General features: G+C 40.5%; 1 protein-coding gene across 1 annotated transcript in view; it reads right to left on the bottom strand.

Annotated features, from left to right (window-relative positions):
* Positions 1-22,684, bottom strand: part of TBPL2 (TATA-box binding protein like 2) — a 30,713-nt gene that overhangs the window by 2,051 nt on the left and 5,978 nt on the right. Inside the window, exons 4-6 of the mRNA XM_040227595.1 lie at positions 22,168-22,259; positions 18,762-18,929; positions 10,823-10,917 (exon numbers count right to left, since the gene is read on the bottom strand). Coding sequence (XP_040083529.1) covers positions 10,823-10,917; positions 18,762-18,929; positions 22,168-22,259 — 355 coding nt within the window. The remainder of the gene's footprint in view (positions 1-10,822; positions 10,918-18,761; positions 18,930-22,167; positions 22,260-22,684) is intronic.

Genomic DNA, 22,684 nt, shown 5'->3' with positions numbered 1-22,684 from the left:
AGTTTACTTTCTGAGCCTCTGCCTTCAAAGATGTCTGGTAGAGAGGTGGGAGGGTGAATCATTGAATGGTTAATAGAAACTCGGTACGTTTGAAGTAGGAAAAGTCCCTTAAGTCTCAGCAAATTTTAATTATAGTACTAAAAAGTTTAGTTTCTAAAGAGACTGGTTTTGTAGAAGCCAAACTGTTAGTTTGGGAAAAAGTAAGATATCACTATAAAAAGACTCTTTGCCTCTCGTTTGATGGTCTTTTTCAGGTGCTGGATACATTTGAATAGAACAGCCTTAACTGGGAGACAGTGAAGTGGGAAGATCCCCTGGAGGAGGGCATGGCAACCCACTCCAGTATTCTTGCCTGGAAAATCCCCATGGACGGAAGAGCCTGGCAGGCTATAGTCCATGGGGTCACAAAAAGTGGGACGTGACTGAGTGACTAAGTACAGCACAGCAGCACAGTAGGCATAGCAAGCGCAGATACACATTCACCTAATGCCCCGCCCCAAAAAACTAAAGTTCTTTTTTTTTTTTTGGTAACTAAGTTTCTTTTTATATCTGAGTTAACAGATATCCAGGTCCAGCATTTTGGGTAACCATGTACTTTAGTTTTTTCATAACACTTAAAAATAATACCTAGGGGCTTCCCTGCTGGCCCAGTGGTTAAGACTCCAAGCTCCCAATGCAGGGGGCACAGGTTCGATCCCTGGGGAAGGAACTAGGATCCCACATGCTTCATGGGGCAGCCAAAAATTTTTAGAAATACCAAGAGCTTTACATTCAAGCCCAAAATAGTATAGTGTTCTGGTGTCCTCTAGAGAGTAGAAAACACCCCTTGCCCAAGAGGGAACAGACATTGAGAGTGATCATTTTTTTATATCATAGAAAAACAACTTTAGACACAAAAAGGCTTTAGGAAAATTGGCTAGTGCAATTTTTAAAAATTTACTGTGTGGGAAAGCAAGGCCCAAGAAGTTGAAGATCCCCCGAATCATGAGTATCAACTTTGAGAGAAGACTTCACGTATCTGTGTTCCTTCCTTTACATAGAAGGTGGAGCAAACAAACATCACCAGGAATTGTAAATCCCAATGAGGGAACCCGGTCAATTTAGTGAAATATTTCCTCACTGGCATGAAAATTTTGAGGAAACCTAAATTGGCCCCACCGGAGAAGGCAATGGCACCCCACTCCAGTACTCTTGCCTGGAAAATCCCATGGATGGAGGAGTCTGGTAGGCTGCAGTCCATGGGGTCGCAAAGAGTCGGACACGACTGAGGGACTTCACTTTCACTTTTCACTTTCACGCATTGGAGAAGGAAATGGCAACCCACTCCAGTGTTCTTGCCAGGAGAATCCCAGGGATGGTGGAGCCTGGTGGGCTGCTGTCTATGGGGTCGCACAGAGTCAGACATGACTTAAGCGACTTAGCAGCAGCAGCATCAGCAAATTGGCCCCGCAGTCCTATCAATAATCAATCTATAATCAAACATCTCAATTTGGAGCACCAGACTCTGGTTATATGACCCTTCTCTTGTAAGCGAAATCTATCAGATCTTTCCTTCAAGTTTTTGATGACCACCAATTTCCCTGGTAGCTCAACTAGTAAATAATCTGCCTGCAACGCAGGAGTTGAGTTCAGTTCAGTTCACTCGTGTCTGACTCTTTGCGACTGCAGCTTGCCAGGCTTCCCTGTCCATCACCGACTCCTGAAACTTGCTCAAACTCATGTTCACTGAGTCAGTGATGCCTTCTAACCATCTCATCTTCTGTCGTCCCCTTCTCCTCCTGCCTTCAATCTTTCCCAGCATCAGGGTCTTTTCCAATGAGGTAGTTTTTTGCATCAGGTGGCCAAAGTATTGGAGCTTCAGCTTCAGCATCAGTCCTTCCAATGAATATTCAGGACAGATTTCCTTTAGGGATGGACTAGTTTGATCTCCTTGCAGTCCAAGGGACTCTCAAGAGTTTTCTCCAACACTGCAGTTCAAAAGCATCAATTCTTCAGTGCTCAGCTTTCTTTGTAGTCAACTCTCACATCCATACATGACTACTGGAAAAACCATAGCTTTGACCAGACAGACCTTGGTCGGCAAAGTAATGTCTCTGCTTTTTAATATGCTGTCTAGGTTGGTCATAGCTTTTCTTCCAAGGGCAAGTGTCATTTAATTTCATGACTGTAGTCTCCATCTGCAGTGATTTTGGAGCCCCCCCACCCAAAATAGTCTTCACTGTTTCCATTGTTTCCCCGTCTATTTGCCATAAAGTGATGGGACCAGATGCCATGGTTTTAGTTTTCTGAATGTTGAGTTTTAAGCCAACTTTTTCAGTCTCCTCTTTTACTTTCATCTTCAATTCTTCTTCATTTTCTGTCATAAGGGTTGTGTCACCTGAGTATCTGAGGTTATTGATATTTCTCCTGGAAGTCTTGATTCCAGCTTGTGTTTCATCCAGCCTGGCATTTCGCATGGTGTACTCGGCATATAAGTTAAATAAGCAGGGTGACAAGATACAACCTTGATGTGCTCCTTTCCCAATTTGGAACCAGTCTGTTGTTCCATGTCCAGTTCTGTTTCTTCTTGACCGAATACAGATTTCTCAGGAGGCAGGCAAAGTGGTCTGGTATTCCCATCTCTTGAAGAATTTTCCACAGTTTGTTGTGATCCACACAGTCAAAGGCTTTGGTGTAGTCAAAAAGCAGAAGTAGATGTTTTTCTGGAACTCTCTTGCTTTCTTAATGATCCAACAGATGTTGGCAATTTGATCTCTCATTCCACTGCCTTTTCTAAATCCAGCTTGAACATCTGGAAGTTCATGGTTCACATACTGTTGAAACCTGGCTTGGAGAATTTTGAGCATTACTTTGCTAGTGTGAGATGAGTGCAATTGTGTGGTAGTTTGAACATTTTTGGCATTGCCTTTCTTTGGGATTGGAATGAAAACTGACCTTTTATAGTCCCATGGCCACTGCTGCATTTTCCAAATTTGCTGACATATTCACTGCAGCACTTTCACAGCATCTTTTAGGGTTTGAGATAGCTCAACTAAATTCCATCACCTCCACTAGCTTTGTTTATAGTGATGCTTCCTAAGGCCCACTGGACTTCACATTCCAGGATGTCTGGCTCTAGGTGGGTGATCCCACCATTGTGATTATCTGGGTCATGAAGATCTTTTTTGTATAGTTCTTCTGTGTATTCTTGCCACCTCTTCTTAATATCTTCTGTTTCTGTTAGGTCCCTACCATTTCTGTCCTTTATTGTGCTCATCTTTGCATGAAATGTTCCCTTGGTATCTCTAATTTTCTTGAAGAGATCTCTAGTCATTTCCATTCTATTGTTTTCCTCTACTTCTTTGCACTGATCACTAAGGAAGACTTTCTTATCTCTCCTTGCTATTCTTTGGAACTCTGGATTCATATGGGTATATCTTTCCTTTTCTCCTTGCTTTTCTCTTCTCTTTTTTTTTCAGCTATTTCTAAGGCCTTGTCAGACAACGATTTTGCCTTTTTGCATTTCTTTTTCTTGGGGATGGTCTTGATCACTGCCTCCTGTACAATGTCACAAACCTCCATCCGTAGTTCTTTAGGCTCTCTATCAGATAGAATCCCTTGAATCTATTTGTCACTTCCATTGTATAATCGTAAGGGATTTCATTTAGGTCATTCATTTAGACCATTCATTTAGAATGGTCTAGTGGTTTTCCCTACTTTCTTCAATTTAAGTCTGAATTTGGCAATAAGGAGTTCACAATCTGAGCCACAGTCAGTTCCTCTTCTTGTTTTTGCTAACTGTGTAGAGCTTCTCTATCTTTGGCTGCAAAGAATATAATCAATCTGATTTCGGTGTTGGCCATCTGGTGATGTCCATGTGTAGAATCTTCTCTTGTGTTGTTGGAAGAGGGTGTTTGCTATGACCAGTGGATTCTCTTGGCAAAACTCTGTTAGCCTTTGCCCTGCTTCATTTTGTACTCTAAGGCCAAACTTGCCTGTTACTACAGGTATCTCTTGACTTCTTACTTTTGCATTCCAGTCCCCTATGATGAAAAGGACATCTCTTTCGGGTGTTAGTTCTAGAAGGTCTTGTAGGTCTTCATAGAACCATTCAACTTCAGCTTCTTCAGCATTATAGGTCGGGGCATAGACTTGGATTACTGTGATATTGAATGGTTTGCCTTGGAAACCAACAGAGATCATTCTGTCGTTTCTGAGCTTGCACCCAAGAAGTGCATTTCAGACTCTCTTGTTGACTATGAGGGCTACTTCATTTTTTCTAAGGGATTCTTGCCCACAGTAGTAGATATAATGGTCATCTGAGTTAAATTTGCCCATGCCAGTCTGTTTTAGTTCACTAATTCCTAAAATGTTGATGTTCACTCTTGCCATCTCTTGTTTGACCACTTCCAATTTACCTTGATTCATGGACCTAACATTCCAGGTTCCTATGCAATATCGTTTTTTACAGCATCAGACTTTACTTCCATCTCCTGCAATGAAGGAGACTCTGCTTTTATTCCTGGGTCGGGAAGATCCCCTGGAGAAGGAACGGCTATCCACTCCAGTGTTCTTGAACTTCCCTGGTGGCTCAGACAGTAAAGAATTCACCTGCAATGTGGGATACCTGGGTTTGATCCATGGATTTGGAAGATCCCCTACAGAAGGGAACAGCTACCTACTCCAGTATTCTTGCCTAGAGAATTCTATGGACAGAGGAGCCTGGCAGGGTACAGTCCATGGGGTCGGAAAGAGTCAGACATGACTGAGCAACTTTCACTTTCACCAGATCATTCCTTCAAGTTATGATGACACCAATATGGGGAATAAACACCTTTGCTAACTGTGGTAAATGAGATAGAAATTCTGTGGCTAGTGCACTGAGAAAGCACTGGCTACTGGCTTGGACCACATGGGCTCAAATGCAAGCACTCCCACTAAGTTTGAAATCACAGGCAGATTGTTTAACTTCTGAGCTTCTATTTCCTCACCTATAAACAAGGACAACAGTCTTCTCATAGGGTGACTATAAGGATTGCGTGAACAAGTTTTTGCAAAAAGTCCTTTTCAAATGGTAACATTTAACAAGAGCTCAGCCATAAAAGAATGTACTTCAGGATTAGGGATGCTGAGATGGCTGGTTCACGCACTCATGGCTTATCATTTGGTTCTGTGAGAATCAGTATCATGTAATTTGTCTGTCTCCTTCACCAGGGCTGGATTTTTGCTGGATAAGGAGTGTGTTGTATTTGCTTTCGCATCTTGAGTACCTAAAACAGTATATGTACCTTGTAGGCATCCAAAGTTTATTAAATATCTATCATCTAACAACAGAGTTTGCAAGCTCATCCATACCCCTTGCATGCATGCATGCGTGCTAATTTGCTTCAGTCATGTCCAACTCTTTGTGACCCTATGAACTGTAGCCCACCAGGCTCCTCTGTCCAAGAGATTTCCAAGCCAGAACACTGGAGTGGGTTGTCCTGTCCTCCACCAGAGGAATCTTCCCCACTCAGGGATGGAACCCACGTCTCTTATGTTTCCTGCATTGGCAAGTAGGTTCTTTACCACTAGCACCACCTGGGAAGCCCTCCCTACCTTTTCAGTTCAGTTCAGTTCAGTCGCTCAGTCATGTCCGACTCTTTGTGACCCCATGAATTGCAGCACGCCAGGCCTCCCTGTCCATCATCGACTCCTGGAGTTCACAAAAACTCATGTCCATTGAGTAGGTGATGCCATCCAGCCATCTCATCCTCTGTCATCCCCTTCTCCTCCTGCCCCCAATCCCTCCCAGCATCAGAGTCTTTTCCAATGAGTCAACTCTTCACATGAGGTGGCCAAAGTACTGGAGTTTCAGCTTTAGCATCATTCCTTCCAAAGAACACCCAGGACTGATCTCCTTTAGCCAGCCCCAATATCTCTTCCCAGGACTACCTGGATTTTCTAACTCTATTCTTACACCAAGTCACAAGTACACATCTTATTTTTCCAAGGGATACCATATGTGTATACACATAAATGAAAGTCTTACAAATTGGGGGAAAAATAAACAGTCTTTAACCTCTCAAGGTTTACATTTTGCAATATATACTGAGTCGCTCTTAGTGGTAAATTACCAGCAATGGTCAACAGAGACATCCTGTTCTCTGTCTGGCTCACTCACTATTAAGTCTTGCCATTTTTATGGTGTCCTCTGACCAACTCATTTCCAAGAACCACTGACACCCAGCTGATTGAGAGTGACCCTCTGTAACAAAGGCCCAGATTCTGCATCCTTTATGCCAGAAGGAAATAAGTATAAAAAGCATTTTACTAAAACCTCTTTAAACTTCATATTCCTATTATCTGGGCAAGGCATGAGAGCAACAGTTCATCTTTTTCGGTGCTGGGGAAAACACAAGAAGAGTGGGCTTTCACAGAGGTAATAACAGCTAACATCTATACTGTGTTTACCATATGTCAGGTCTTGTTTTTAAGCCTCATAACACTTAGCAGGTAGTTTCTATGGGCACCTGCCTTTTACATATGTAGAAATCAATGTGGAGCACAAACTCACCCAAGATCAATGTAGCCAATGGATGGTAAAGCTTGGATTAAAACTAGATGACTGGCTTCCAGAGCTTAGCCTCTTAGCCACCACACCTGCTGCCTGTCACCACTAAGAGTATTTGCCATTCCTTAGGTGACAAGGAGTATTAGGAGGAAAGTGTCCAAAAGACCACACAGGTGTATTCCTAGACATCTAAAGAGCTGGGGGATAGTGTATGTACATGAAGATGGTGGGTTCTGAAGCCAGGCATGTGCAGCGTCAACAGCTGTTCGACACTGTTAATGTTACTTAAGCTCTCCATTGTCCTCATTTTACAGGTGAGGAGACTGAGATATTAAGCACAACCTCACAGAGTTAACTGTTGTTGTCTGGTCACTAAATCATGTCTGACTCTTTTGCAGTCGCATGGACTGTAGCCCGCCAGGCTCCTCTGTTCCTGGGATTTCCCAGGCAAGAATACTGGAGTGGATTGCCATTTCCTTCTCCTGGGTATCTTCCCAACCCTGGGATCGACTGCATTCCCTGCATTGCGGGCAAATTCTTTACCACTGAGCCTCCAGGGAAGCCCACAGAGTTAACTAGAATCCACATAAAAGCCCTTAATATCATAACGCCTGGTATATGAGTACCTAACATGGCTTTATTATGTCTCATCTTGGAAGTGAAAACTGACATATATGCTGTCACTGTATATTGTTCCAGCAGAGCCTAGCTAGACTATTCATTTTACCATGGTCTGAAAGAAAGCATGGGTCCTAAATGTCATATTAGCCATAGAAAAGCAGCACAGATTTGAAAAAGTAGTGTTAAGGTCCCTTTGCTGTTTGCTCTCTGGGACCATGATGAAGACCAAAGTAGGAAAGTAGGTTCTCTTTGTTCTCAGCTCATTTAACCATTCATTCAGTTGTAGCTTTGGACCTGCTGATTGCAGCTTTGGCACCTCAAGGGAGTAAGACAGTTTTACAACTAGCTATGCCTGTTCTTTCAGCTGAACACACTGACAAATTTTCAGGGAAGCATATTGTATAGTCTTCAGTACCCTGTGTTGACATTCCTTTACTTTTGTAATTTGAAACTTTTCCTTGGTGGCTCAGAGGTTAAAGTGTCTGCCCGCGATGTGGGAGACCCAGGTTCAATCCCTGGGTTGGGAAGATCCCCTGGAGAAGGAAATGGCAACCCATTCCAGTATTCTTGCCTGGGGAATCCCATGGATGGAGGAGCCTAGTAGACTACAGTCCACGGGGTCACAAAGAGTCGCACACAACTGAGTGACTTTACTAGCAAATGCGCACATGAAAGTATATCTTTTTCCTTTTTATTTGGGATAAGTAAGAAAGTTGGTCTGAATTATGGATATTTAAAGAAACTTGTTCTTGTATACCTATAATAGGAACTTAGCCTGTACTTGGCAATTTGTACTTGTAAATAAGATAGATTCCTAACGATACATAACACATAGATGAAAACATCCATTCAAAGGTCTTAAATTTTTTTTTCCCCTGGAGGAGGGCATGTATTTGCCTGCAGTATCTACACTATCCAATGTACTTGGCAGGCTTTTTCCCCTTTCTTCAGGACATATAGAGGGAAACTGTCAATTACTGCTGCTGCTAAGTCGCGTCAGTCGTGTCCGACTCTGTGCGACCCCATAGACGACAGCCCACCAGGCTCCTCTCTCCGTGGGATTTTCCAGGCAAGAGTACTGGAGTGGGGTGCCATTGTCAATTACTAGGAGGTCTTAATTATTCCAGACACTAAACTGGTTGCATCTGAGCAATTGTTGCATTGTTGTATTCAAAAGGTTCTTGAATTCTAAACAAGCTTTCCCCATTTTGAAGACACATTATGTCTGAAAGAAAAACTGTAACACTTACTGGGCGTTCTAAAGATTTAATAACAGACATTCCATGTTTTTGGATGCTGAGTAATAACTTTATCGATGTTTCTCAAATTAATTCAGCTAATGCAGAAATCTCAACTGGCTTTAGATGAGGCAAGATATTATTAAGTTTTAAAGTTTATTTGGAAGAATAAATATTTGAGGGGAGCTAATACAAAGAGAAGCAACAACGGGAAACTGGCCTATCAGATATAGAGCTCACTAGGATTAACACCGGAGAAGGCAATGGCACCCCACTCCAGTACTCTTGCCTGGAAAATCCCATGGACAGAGGAGCCTGGTAGGCTGAGGTCCATGGAGTCTCGAAGAGTCGGACACGACTGAGTGACTTCCCTTTCACTTTTCACTTTCATGCATTGGAGAATGAAATGGCAACCCACTCCAGTGTTCTTGCCTGGAGAATCCCAGGGATGGGGGAGCCTGGTGGGCTGCCATCTATGGGGTCACACAGAGTCGGACACGACTGAAGTGACTTAGCAGCAGCAGCAGCAGGATTAACACACATTCATAACCACAATATAGTAAAAATACAGTAGGATTATCATAGTATAATTCAGGAGCAAAGGTGGAACTGGAGACCAGACCCACATTTTAAAATAAAGGCCAAAAAGAAGTCATCAGAAATTAATAATGAAGATATGTAGTTTTAGGTTGGCTGGCCAGCTATTTGGGGGTGGGGAATAGTCAATTTGCCTCATGCCATATGAACCAGAAATTCATACTGGTCCCAGAGAGTAAATTGTGTAAAAAGTCAGACAAAATAAGGCAAAACCAGCACACCTTAGTAGAATGGTGTGGAAAAGAGCCTAAACCATTTACCTCAAGAATTTAAAAAACCTTTACGTAAAAATAAGCCAAACTGGACAAAATCACAAATAAAACGGAGAGTAATTATTTTCAATACTACGGTGAACTCATACAAACCCTTAGAGGGGGAAAAGTAGACAAAAAGCAGTAAGTTACATACGCACTATTTTAAAAAGATGAAATGCTATTTACTATGCTGAAAAGCGATCAATTTCTATTTCTGAGGACCAGTGAGATCCCTTTCATTTGCACAGTTAGAGTTTTCTTCTGTAAATTATTGTTTTGAATGTTGCTGACAGTTTGTAAAAGATACTCAGATACATTGCTGGCAGCAATGTATGCTATAGAAAAACTGCATTGTATAACCCTTTTCAAAACAATTTCATAAAATAATTTGTACTAGGAAGCTTTAAAATGGTCTGTCTTTAGACAAATATTCCCCTTCTGAGCATAGGTCTTCCCTAGTGGCTCAGACGGTAAAGCGTCTGTCTGCAATGCAGGAGACTCGGGTTTGATCCCTGAGTTGGGAAGATCCCCTGGAGAAGGAAATAGCAGCCCACTTCAGTATTCTTGCCTGGAAAATCCCATGGGCCCAGAGCCTGGTAGGCTACAGTCCATGGGGTTGCAAAGAGTCAGACACGACTGAGCGACTTCACTTCTGAGCATTTACACTAATAAATGACTCTCTACACAAAAAAATAGCCGAACTTTTGTCCTATTAATAAGCAGCAAACAAAGAAAAAGCATAACGTGACAATGGGAGAATCAGTTTGATGCAGTAACATGTTAGAACAGAGGTTGGGAAACTTAGGTGTGCTGGTCAAACCTAGTCTGCTACCTGATTCTGTATAGCCTGTGAGCTAAGAATGATTTTTATACTGAAATGTTTGGGGGGGAAAAAAAGCAAATTAGTTGATATGTGTAAATTAAATGAATTACATTAAGTTCACACTTCAGAGCCTTTTTCTTAAGTGGTGTTCACAGCTACTTTCACAATAAAACAAGGCTCAGTTGTGACAGAGACTCTACTGCCCACAAAACCTAAAACATTTAGTATTTAGCTCTTTGCAGAAAAAGATTTATTGACCCCTTTGTAGGAACATTGTTCAGACATTGAAAGTCTTCATTAAGAATTTGTAACAGTGAGTTAAGCTACATATGTTATAATAGTTATTAAAAAGATAGGATGTAAAGATGAGTATCCCTGGAGTAGGAAATAGCTATAAACTTTAGTATTCTTGCCTGGAAAATTCCATGGACAGAGAAGCCTGGTGGGCTACAGTTCATGGGATCACGACTGAGAGTTGGACACAACTGAGCAACTGAACAGACATATAGACACATAACATATTCATTTTATATATATCAAAATGACATAAAAACATGGAAAAAGTTATGTTGTTTAACTATAGGGACCAACGTATGATGTTATCTTTCATTTTGCTTTTCATTTTCTTCCGGGTATTCTATAATACCAAGAATTGCTATATGACAGTGAATAAAGTTATTTAAAAGATAAAACAAAGCATAAGCAAAGCATACGCAAAGCTGTTGAATTTTAAGAAAGTCAGAATCTTAGAACTTACCTGTCAACACAACTTTTCCAGATACAAAGATAAGCAACACAATTCGTGGTTTCACCATTCTATAAATAAGGCCAGGAAACAGTTCAGGTTCATAACTGTTAAGATATAAAAGAAAGAATTTTAAAAATAGCACTGTTCAACTACTTTCTCCTAATATTTGAGATCCAGCACACAAAAGCAGTTTTCAAAAGCCATTTTACCAAAAACCTTTTGGCCATCTTGACAAAAGTAGTCTTGAGTGTCCTAGGTAATTTCTGTGGCAATCAGTGACAGAATTCATTTTTAGTCATAATATTTTTCCAAGTCCAGACATCCTAAGCTTTTAGAAATTAAGGAAATTTAGAGCACCAGATTTAATATATTAAGATCTTCTTAGTTAAATGTTTTCTATCTTTCAAAATAAGTCTATCAATAGCAATACATAAACACATTTTCAAAAATTTCCAAGTTCCACAATAATGAGCACATTGTGGATATATTTATAAACTGCTAAAGCTAAAATTTTTAGCAGATAGAACCTAAAAACATTACTAGAATACTTTGGACAGATACTGTATACTAAATCATACCAAGTTTTACAAATTCAGAATTTGCTCCTATAAATAGTATCTGACTCCTTTCTAGAATGGCTTGAGGAGCCTACAAAAAAGATGTCAGTAGTTAAGAGGATGTTGATGAAATAAAACTATTCTCAAAACAATGGCTAATGGGGATAGAAAAGAAAGAAAAAATCTAGGAAATTGAACACTATAGTATACATGGGGAATTTCCTAGTGGTCCAGTGGTTAGGACTCTGCACTTTCACTACTGAGGGCACAGGTTCAATTCCTGGCTGGGGAAATAAGATCCCTCAAGCTGTGTGGTGCAGCAAAAAAAAAAAAAAAAGTTTCTGCTCTTAAAGAGTGGATCCAGATACACAGAAAAACTTCATTCCATTCTCCAATGGCTATGACCTCTTACTGGCACCAGAGAGATGCATGACGGTGGTGAGGGTACCCATCTGAAGTATATGGAGGTCGTTATGTGTAGACATGGCTTCCTGGGACATCACTCTATTTTCCTGCAGAAAGCCTGTCAGGACTTCTGCCCACAAGCCACTTCCGGATACTGGGGAGACAATGATACTAGCTGGAGCCCTGAAAAACTTCTATAGGAACTATGAAGTTCCAGCCAAGAAAAGTGAAGACTAAGGGCAGAGAAGAAATGTTTTCATTTGATTTTCCAACCAAATCTGAAGACACTAAAAGGGAAAAGAGCAAATAAAAGTCTTTGGTATGTTGCCAGGGGCCAGCGTGAGGAACTCTGCCCATGGCAAAGGTCATGAGGAAGGAGGCTTGGCATACACAAAGGCGTGATCAAGCCTCAGGAAACCCCCTGTTCCCGAGCATCTACCCCAAAACCAGAGTCTGTTTTATGCTCTCCCCCATAACCGTTTCTCTCGGAGGAGGAGTAAACGTGCAGCTCCAAGGCAATAAAAATTCCTGGGCATGACAAGAGTGTTTCAGCTTACAGACTCCTCTGAAGGTTATCTAGCCCGCCTGTATAGGTTCGTCCGGCCACATGTGATTGTTTACAGCCTCCCAACCTGAGAGGCATGAGATGTTTTAGACTTACTAAAGGCAAATTCTTTTGGGGAGTTGGAAATTATTAGTATAGTGGGTTGGTTAGGAATTATATTGGTGAAGGGTTTTTAATTTGTTGTGTTAATAATTGCTGCTAATTCCCTCCCCTGGGTGGGGCAAGGATGTCTCAGTCAATCCTCTCTGCTGACAAACTAGCTTGTGTGACAGGATTATCCATACTTCTGTTTACTACCTCTCAACCATAAACAGCACAGAGAGTTTTGGAGTATTTTGAAAGTCTTAATTAGCATAGGGCTTTTCTCATTGTTGAGTCAATGATTGCCGCCAGGCCTCCATATCCTTAGGCACCTGGGAATATATTAATCAATGTATTTGGAATATAGAAAAGGAAATAGAGTAGTTTTTGATGTTAGCAATACTAGACTTTTTGAGTTAATGAATTTTCTCTTTTGCAATAGATCACTGTACTTTGCTATGTATAAATCACTGTGTCCTTGCTATGTAAAAATGTAACTTTATCACTATCTTAAGGCTAGATAGATCTTAAGGGGAGCATTGGTGAAAGGATTTTCATTTGTTGGGCTGATGTTTGCTGCTAAATCTCCATATTCCCTGTCCTTATAATGAATATAACTAGCATATAGGAGAAATAAGCATTAACCTTTAAGCATATAAGAGAAATAAGTATTAACCTTTAAGATTAATCATGTTAACCTTGGGTTAAATAAATTCCTTTCTTGATTGTAACTCACTACACCCTCACCCTATAGGAATGTAACTTTATTTGGAGGGTGGTGCCTGGTTTAAGAAAAAACACCCTTGGAAAAAATAAGTTTTTTGGTTATCAGAAAGAAAGGATCATAAAATGTCATCAGGTCTCACTCATGGCCAGAAGATGATGTAATATCCCTAAGACCTTTTTTTTATACATCTATGTGAAGCACCCGATTTTGATAAAGGTCAGGACTGCTGACCCCCACGTGACTCTCTATTCATCCCTATGTGTAACAAAAGGTATATAAGCAAACCCCAAAATAAAGAAATCGTATCAGTTTCCGGAAAGACTGATTCCCCCATGTCGCTTCTTTCTTTCTCCCATTTCTCTGGCTGAATTCCCATCTAGATTCAGCCTCCTTTTCTCCACTAATTCTCCTACTACATTATCCATTTCTAATCTCTCTATATATCTGTAATTAAATATGTATTTTTCCAAGAACGCCAACGCCGTCCCCACCTTCAAATTCCCTGGATCCACCGGGGCTGGACCCCGGAAGTATGTAAATACCTGGAAATGTCCCTAACCTGGGAAAGGAAGCACACATCCAGGTCCAGGAGGCACAGAGAGCTCCAAACAGCATCCACCCAAGGAGGACTACACCAGGACACATTGTAATTAAGATGGAAAAAATTAAAGATAAAGACAGACTATCAAAGGCAGCAAGGGAAAACCAACAAGTTACATACAAGGGAACTATGGTAAGGCTATCACAGCTGAGTTTTCAGCAGAAACCCTGAAGGCCAGAAGGGATTTGCACAATGTATTCAAAATGATGAAAGGGAAAAACCTACAACCAAGAATACACTACCAAGCAAGGCTATCATTCAGATTTGATCGACAGAGAAAAAATTGTACAGACAAGCAAAAGCTGAGAAATCAGCACTACCAAACCAATGTTAAAAAAAAAAAAATGTTAAAGGGACCCCTCTAAGTGAAAAAGAAAAAGCCACAACTAGAAACGTGAAAATTAGAGAAGGAAAAAGCTCAGGTAAAGGCCAACAATGCACAGTAAAGGTAGCAAATACCAAAGCTAGCAGGAAAGTCAAAAGACAAAAGTAGTAAAATCATCTATATCTACAATAAGCAACTAGGGAATTCAAAAAAGAAAAAGAATGATATCAAAAACAGTAATCATGGGGGGGGAGTAAATATTCAGGGTTCTTAAAATGCCTTTGAACTTAAGAGATCAACAACTTAATTATGTGTCTACACACACACAGACAGATTGCTATATATAAACTTCATTTGTGGTAACCACAGACCAACAATCTAATAATACATACACACAAAGAGAAAGGGCTTTCCTGGTGGTCCAGTGGCTGGGAATCTGCCTGCTAATGCAAGGAACACAGGTTTGATCCCTGGTCTGGGACGTTCCCACAGGCCTTGAGCAACTAAGCCCGTGTACCATGACTACTGAACTCATGCCCTAGAAGCCCTGCTCTGCAACAACAGAAGCCACAGCAATGAGAAGAATGTACACTGCAACTAGAGAATAGCTTCTAGATCGTCACAACTACATAAAGCCTGCACATAGTAATGAAGACCCAGCACAGCTAAAAATAAAATTTAAAAAAAAGAGAGAAAGAAATCCAAACATAACATTAAGGATAGTCATCAAATCAGAAGGGAAGAGAACAAAAGGAAGAAAGGAACAGAAAAGACCTACAAAAATAACCCCCAAGAAATTAACAAAATGGCAGTAAGAACATGAAAGTGAAAGTGAAGTTGCTCAGACGTGTCCAACTCTTTGCAACCCCATGGACTGTAACGTATCAGGCTCCTCCAACCATGGGTTTTCCAGGCAAGAATACTGGAGTGGGTTTCCATTTCCTTCTCCAGGGATTTCCCTAATCCAGGGATTGAACCCAGATCTCCTGCATTGCAGGCAGACTCTTTACCATCTGAGCCACCAGGGAAGCCCCAGTAAGAATGTAAGTATCAATAATTACCTTAAATCATAAATTGACTAGGGACTTACCTGGTGGTTCAGTGGTTAAATATCTGCCTTGCAATGCAGGGGAAGAGGGTTCGATCTCCAGTCAGGGAACTAAGATCCTATATGCTGCAGAGCAATTAAACCAGTGAGCAGCAACTACTGAGGCCAAATGGTACAACTCGAGAGTCCATGGGCTGCATGAAAGATCCCAAGTGATGCAGAGAAGAGCCTGTGTGCCGCAACTAAGACCCAATGCAGTCAAATAAATAAATAAATACATTCTAAAAAATTAAAAATAAAACTACCACATGATTCAGAAGTTCCACTCCTGGGTATATATCCAAAGAAAATAAAAACATTCAGGAAGATACATACACCCCAAAGTTCACAGCAGCATTATTTACAATATAGGCAAGATATGGCAACAATGTAAGTGTCCATCAACAGATGGATGGATAAAGATGATGTGATATACATACACAGTGGAATACTACCCAGCCACAAAAATGAATAAAATTTTGCCATGTGCAAAACAACATGTATGGACTTGGAGGGTATTATGCTAAGTGAAATAAGTCAAAGACAAATACTGTATGATGTCATTTATATGTGGAATCTACAAAATACATCAAACTAGTGAATGTAACAAAAAAAAAAACAGAATCACAGATACAGAGTATGAACTATTGGTTACCAGTGCGGAGACAGGGAAGGGAGAAGTAAGAAGGGATTGAGAGGTGCAAATTGCTATAACGTAAAAAGAAATAAGCTACATGGATATATTACACAGTACAGGGAATATAGCCAGTATTTTATAATAATATTAAATTTATAATTTATAAAAATTTGAATCACTATGTTGTACATCTGAAACTAATATTGTAAATCAACTGTACCTCAATAAAGAACAGATACATACATATACATACAAAAAAAGTCTTTGGTATGTAAATCATGGTGAACTGTCTTTGGCTTCAGAATAATGATTTTAAGGTACTAGCATGATGAACTCCCAACTAGAGATTTACTTCATTTTATTTACTCCCTACTTCATTTCAAAAGAAGGCTGAGACAGAAAGAAAAGAGGTTTTGGTTAGAGATGGAGAACATTTCATGAAGATTGAAAACAACAAACAGCTGCCAATCTCTTGGACCAAACCAGCTCATTCAAATCTCAGTTTAAGTGTCACTTCCCTTAAGAAGTCTTCCTTATCTTCAGCCCTTCCCCAGTTACATTAAGTATCCTAACTGATGCTACCAAAACACGCCAAGAGGTGTTCACCTTCGCAGTTACACCTTCATAGTTACATTTCATTATCGTCTTTGGTTTCTCTGTTTTCCCTTTTAAATAGTGGTTCTGTAACGGCAAGGGCCCATGGCTGCACTGATTACCACTAGCCCCATAGTATCTACTACACAGCAGCCACCTAGATTCTACTCATTTAAGAAATATTTAAGATGACTTTGATTTATTGGGTTGGCCAAAAATTTCATTTGGATTTTTCCATGAGATGGAACAAACTTTGGGGCCAACCCAATAAAAACTGAATGGAAGGGGAAAAAATTGTTCAGGGAAAACAGAAAACAATTATGGCATAGAAAGACTGATGGAGAAGGTGCCCAGTAACAAGTGAGATACATATTATCAGATGCTGATATACATATTTGTAGAATCAGGGGAATTAAATGAACTTGAGGTTTTAACATAAAGCAAACTTAACTTGACAATTATAAGTGATATGTGCCATGGTTCCCCACAGGGCTACAGGCAATTAAATAAAGTCTTCATTTTAAAGACAGAAATCTGCTGAGAAAGAGGTTTTAATGCCCCAATGTCACAAATACACACACTGGAGCTGTAATCCATAAGATAAGGATGGAGGGCATTTTGGGGGAGGCAAAAATGAGACTAGAAAGAGGTATCTGTGAGAGTATCTGGCCAAATTTTTTAAAAAGATGAATGAGATCATAAAACTGGCTTACTAGGAGGGGAAAACAGTGATGGACCCACTCCAAGTGACTAAAAGCAGAGGATCAGATGAATTCTCATCTTGCCCTTCTGCAACTTCATTTTTCAGAGGTAGAAGTACTGACAAGGGGGCACTCCCACCCCAGATTTAAATCTGACCTAGAAAGAAGACAATCTTGGTGAAAAAGAAATGAAATTTGGGAGGAACTGCACACATCATTTCAGAGCCCTAAAGGGCCAGAAAGGGGAATGCCAAGACTAACACAGACATGTACCTCAAAATTGGGCAGACATCTTTCACTTGTTCATTAAAAACTGGCTCAGAGAAAGACAGACAGGAGGTCCAAGGTTGAGGATCTGGAGGATTAATAGAGTATGTGTTCAGAGACTCTTAAAAATGAAGGTTTTACTATGAATCTATGAGGTACTCCAAGATTGAAGGAAGAAAAGGACACATAAAGAAGCAATACATCTTGCATGCGGTGCTTCTCAGTGAACCCAAAGGGTACCTCATAGGTACTTAATAAACATATGCTGAAAAAATTGAGGCAGAGGAAAAAATGAAAATAGAATACAATCAAGAGCAAGATATTGCTTAAAGAGTACCATAAAAGCTAAATCTCAGAATGAACAAAAAGGTTTTGAAAGTTAGGGGGAAACAAGGCAGTTTTTAACTTCTGTTTAGGTCATATCTCAATGGAGAGTTAACAAACATTAATGAAAACACAGCTCTATGATCCCTCTCTATTATTAAGCAGAATGATTGCTTAAAGGCAAAGGGAAGGAAAAGCAGAGTGAAAAGACTTCAGTTCAAGTTAGATCACAAGAATTTAAGAGCATCTGTGATTCTAAGCCAGTTCAAGTGCCCTGGCCTAAGGGGTGGTGGGATTTAGTGCTTGTCAGTCGCCCTCCATCACCACCCTCTGAGGGCCTGAGCAGGCTGTGAGAAGCACAGAAGCAGCTGGACGAGGAGTACTTGCTGTTGAGATGCGAAGTTTCATTTGAAGAGGCCAAGCAGGCTAGAGATACTCCCCAAGAAATATGAATCCATGAAAGAAGCTGTGGTGGGGGCTACAGACACACACAGGAAAAGAAAACCCTCGAACAAACTCCACAGGACAAAAACTAGATAGGACTGCCTTCATAAAGTATGCTACAGCCATTCTTTATCATTATAATATTATTTTAAAATCTTCTCTCCAGCCCTTTCTCCCCTCATTGGCTGTCAGCCCTTCCTACTTACCTAGTCCATATCATACCCTTTCTCTTCCTGCCGTTGCCACCGCCCCCAGCCAGGTGTGATTTTTTTTTTTTTTAGAAATCTATATACATTAGGGAGTCTCAATGTGTGGGACTCTGGCCAGCTGCAATGGCATCACTTGTGAGCTTGTTAGAAATGCGGAGTCAAGCAGAATCTCTGGGGACTGCAGCCCAGGCAGGAATGTGTGTTGATAAGCCGTCCAGGTGATTGCTATGCAGTTTAGTTTTGAGAACCACCGTTTCAGAAGATTAGACACATATGGTAACCAATGAGGACTTAGGTATAGCAACTTAACCCTTTCACTTACTGTGGCTTTAAAAAAATGTACACTTTCTCTGAAAGATATATAAGCAATCCAAATAGAATTTTAATATTTTGGTAAACTCAAAGTGAAGTTATATAATCATACCTACTGAACTGCTGATGGGTTAGCACCAAACCTTCCAGACTGATAGGAAATCTCACATCACAGCTTGCAACCATGTTCTGAATTGTAAAATCGAGGAATCTGGCAGGAAAGCCCAGCTTCTGCACCACACGAGCGTATTTTCTTGCTGCAAGTCGAGACTGCTCTTCGCTGGGGAGGGGCAAGACATTAAAGATGTCTTAATCACTGCGACTGCTGACACGTTGGGCTATATTCAGACACTTCTCTGATTTTATTTTTAGCATTTGTACCATGTTTACCATTCACTGTATACAAGCAAGCAGCAGACTTTGAAGAGAAGGACCCACCTCCCCTACTACTGTCCCTAGCACCTAGAAAAGGGTTTGGTACAATGGACAGTTGTTGAATCATAAACAGATTTGTGTCTTTTTTTTCTTTTACTTGTTTTAAGTGCTATTAGATAAAATTAACAATTTACACCAGTTCTCGAAAGGTGTCTTCAGGTCAGCAGCAGTATGATCACCTGAGAACTTGCTAGAAAATGCCACGTCCTAGGTCCTGCCTCAGCTGTGCAAACACTCTGGGTGGGGCCCAGCGATCTATGTTGTAACAAGCCCGCCAGTGACTGTGGTGCTAAGGGTTTAGAACCATCCGTGTGGTCTAAAAGTGTGTGCCATTTAGATGAGGATAGCAGCAGCAAAAATAAGGACACGTGCACACAAAAAGAGTCAACATGAGAAAAAGTAAGATATGAGCCATCTAAGTGGTACAGGTAGGATGTCAGGACTTTGATCTTTATGGGGCAAGTTATATACTTATAAAAAGAGTCAAACCTCAAAATCTGTCCACTTTTGCTTAGGCTTTCTTATACAACTGTCTTTCAACTCATGCTCAAAATGAGAAAGACATAAATTCACCCAACTCTGTGGCTATGTTCTTCTAACCATTTGTCCAGCTCTGTCCTTAAATCTATGGCAGAGAATGTGAAATCCTGAGATTTGGGGCTTTTTCAGTGGTCACTATGGTCACTACCAAAATAAAAACAATGAGCAGCAGGGGTTGCCAAACAGGGACAACACCTGATGAGCAAAACCTATGAATTCTACCCTCTGTTATGGCTTATCCCTATCTTTAAGTTGAAAATCAGAAAGCACATTAAAGAAAAGCCAGATTGAATTTACTTGCCTGGACCAAAGAGACTGGTAGAGTTTCTTTCTATTCTAGATCTCTCACACCATAGTCCAATTTTCACATCACCTCACTTCATGTTGATTCTCTTCATCCATTTCCAACTCCTGAAATGTCCCTAGCAGGGCCATGTCCCCATAGCAGAAGTGAAATAAGTGGTTCCCATTTTTAAAAAACATATTTCACCTAACTGACCCACTACATTTCCTACAGTGCTAACCTTTATAAAGTCAAATTTCAAGAATTTTCACAGCCCTATAGTTTCTTGTATCACACAGAAATTCCCATTCAAACAACTAACAGTTAAAGTTTACATATATGTTCTTGTACAAACACTCGAAACTAGGTTAAGAACCTTGAAATTTCAACACCAGTGGTGATTACCAGTGATAAGTTTAGCCCCTCTTTACTTTTCTGTGCAAACACAGGTATCCCTCACTCTGCAAACTCTGGTTATTACAACTGAAGAAACTACACTGGGATACATTTTTTGGAGATAATTCTGATATCCCTTATATAACCAAACTTTCACAACTCTTGATCCAAAACTTAACCTCAATATGTGGCTACTAATAATACTATATGTGGCTAAATAATGTTATTTTTTGATTGAATCAAAACTATCTTCCTAGATATTCGTGCCCTCTGCTCCCATTTTAAACAATGCTGAAATGAACATCTTTGCAGAGCTGTCCAAAAATGACTTCAAAATGGAGATTTCTAGAGCAGAGGATACACAGATCAACAGAAGAGAAAGTCCGGAAACTTACCTGGACACAGGTAATGGTGGCCCCCAGTTCCATGTGGCTATTTAAATTTGTATTAATTTTAAAACAAAATAAAAATTTCAATTTCTCTGTGGTATTAGCCATATTTCAAGTTCTCATGAGCCACATGTGACGAGAGGCTACCACACTGGGCAGCACAGATACAGAGCATTTCCTTCATCCAGAGAAGGCTCTAGGTGAATCAAAACATTAATTTCCTCTCTTCAATACAAAGCAAGACTTGAAAGCAACAAGAAAAACATATGGAGGCCAATACTTACACGTGGGGAATGCCTTCCTAAGCGTGAAGCCAAACACTGAAGCCATAAAGAGAAAGACTGGATAGACTAACCATACACACAAAAATTGTGTATTTAAAAAACCCAAAAGTATCACTAACATTAATATGGGAGAAATACTTATAGTCCAAAATGGCAAAAATACTTAAATACCAAAAGATAACTATCTCCATAGCATATTGGGCAAAAGATACAGTAGACAGTTTATATCCTTATGAAAAGTTAGTCTCACTAGTAAATAAAAATTTAAATTACATTTAAAAGAATGTAACGTTTGCCAATAAATTTGGCAAATATAAAGACGAATATTAACACTCAGTGTATACTGAAGAAAATTGGTTCCCTTTCAGGAGGACAATTTACTCCTCATCTACTAACACCTGGAGGGAAGAGCGACTCTCCTACTAGCTTTATGGCGAACAGATCTCCATCAGCACAGGCTACCTCGGCATGAGAGCCAGGAAAGAGAAGCCTTTTAAGAGATCCCTCCTGAGTGAATGCTCAAGCTAGTGGTCAAGAAATGTCTAATTGCCCTCCTTTGAGAAGTCCTATCCATGTATCTGCCTGCAGTGAGGAAAATACACAAGAACTACTTCCCCAGATTTATAACAGGCTTTACTACTACTATTGCTTTTCTTTTTCTCATTTTAAATATACATTAGAAACTAGTTGTAATAGCCTAGTGAAGCCCCCTTCACTATGCTACTAAGTCACTTCAGTCGTGTCTGACTCTGTGCGACCCCAGAGATGGCCGCCCTCCAGGCTCCCCCATCCTTGGGATTCTCCAGGCAAGAACACTGGAGTGGGTTGCCATTTCCTTCTCCAACTCATGAAAGTGAAAAGTGAAAGGGAAGTCGCTCAGTCGTGTCCGACACTTCGCGACCCCATGGACTGCAGCCTACCAGGCCCCTCCGCCCATGGGGTTTTCCAGGCAAGAGTCCTGGAGTGGGGTGTCACTGCCTTTTCCACCCCTTCACTATGGGAGACTGTGACGTGGGATATGTCAGTATTATGAGGCTGAATGTTTTTAACCCCTAACCTCACATTTCATGAATGTAACTCTTCAGCAAAGTATTTTGCATCTACTATGTGTTTTAGAATATTAATACCATCCTTCCTTGTTTCACGTACTGAATTGTTTGTCTGGTTTTGGAGAAGGGTGGCTCCTCTTACCTTTTGGCTCCTGTGCAGACCATTTTCCCAGAGCTAAATATGAGGGCTGTAGTCCTGGGCTCTCGGATCCTCATTATGACAGCTGCAAACCTCTAAAGACAAAAGAACAATTAAACCTCCACGAGGGGTTAACACCTGCTGAAGCTGAAACTCCAATACTTTGGCCACCTGATGCGAAGAACTGACTTATTAGAAAAAACTCTGATGTTGGGAAAGATTGAAGAGAGGAGGAGAAGGGGTGACAGAGGATGAGATGGTTGGAAGGCATCACTGACTCGATGGACATGAGTTTAAATAAGCTCTGGGAGTTGGTGATGGACAGGGAAGCCTGGCGTGCTGCAATCCATGGGGTTGCAAAGAGTCGGACATGATTGAGCAACTAAACTGAACTGAAGGGTTAGCATTATTCCAGTTGCAAGGGTGAGCTAGACATGAAAAGTGTTGAATAAATTGAAATTTAGTGGGAAACTAAAAAATGTCTGGGTCTATTCTCCTACCTTAAGGTTAACAAAACGAT

Source organism: Oryx dammah, unplaced genomic scaffold (genome assembly GCF_014754425.2).
Source record: "Oryx dammah isolate SB20612 unplaced genomic scaffold, SCBI_Odam_1.1 HiC_scaffold_26, whole genome shotgun sequence".
NCBI lineage: Eukaryota > Metazoa > Chordata > Mammalia > Artiodactyla > Bovidae > Oryx > Oryx dammah.
Note: the sequence above shows the minus strand (reverse complement) of the source record. Positions and strands in the feature narration are given on the sequence as shown.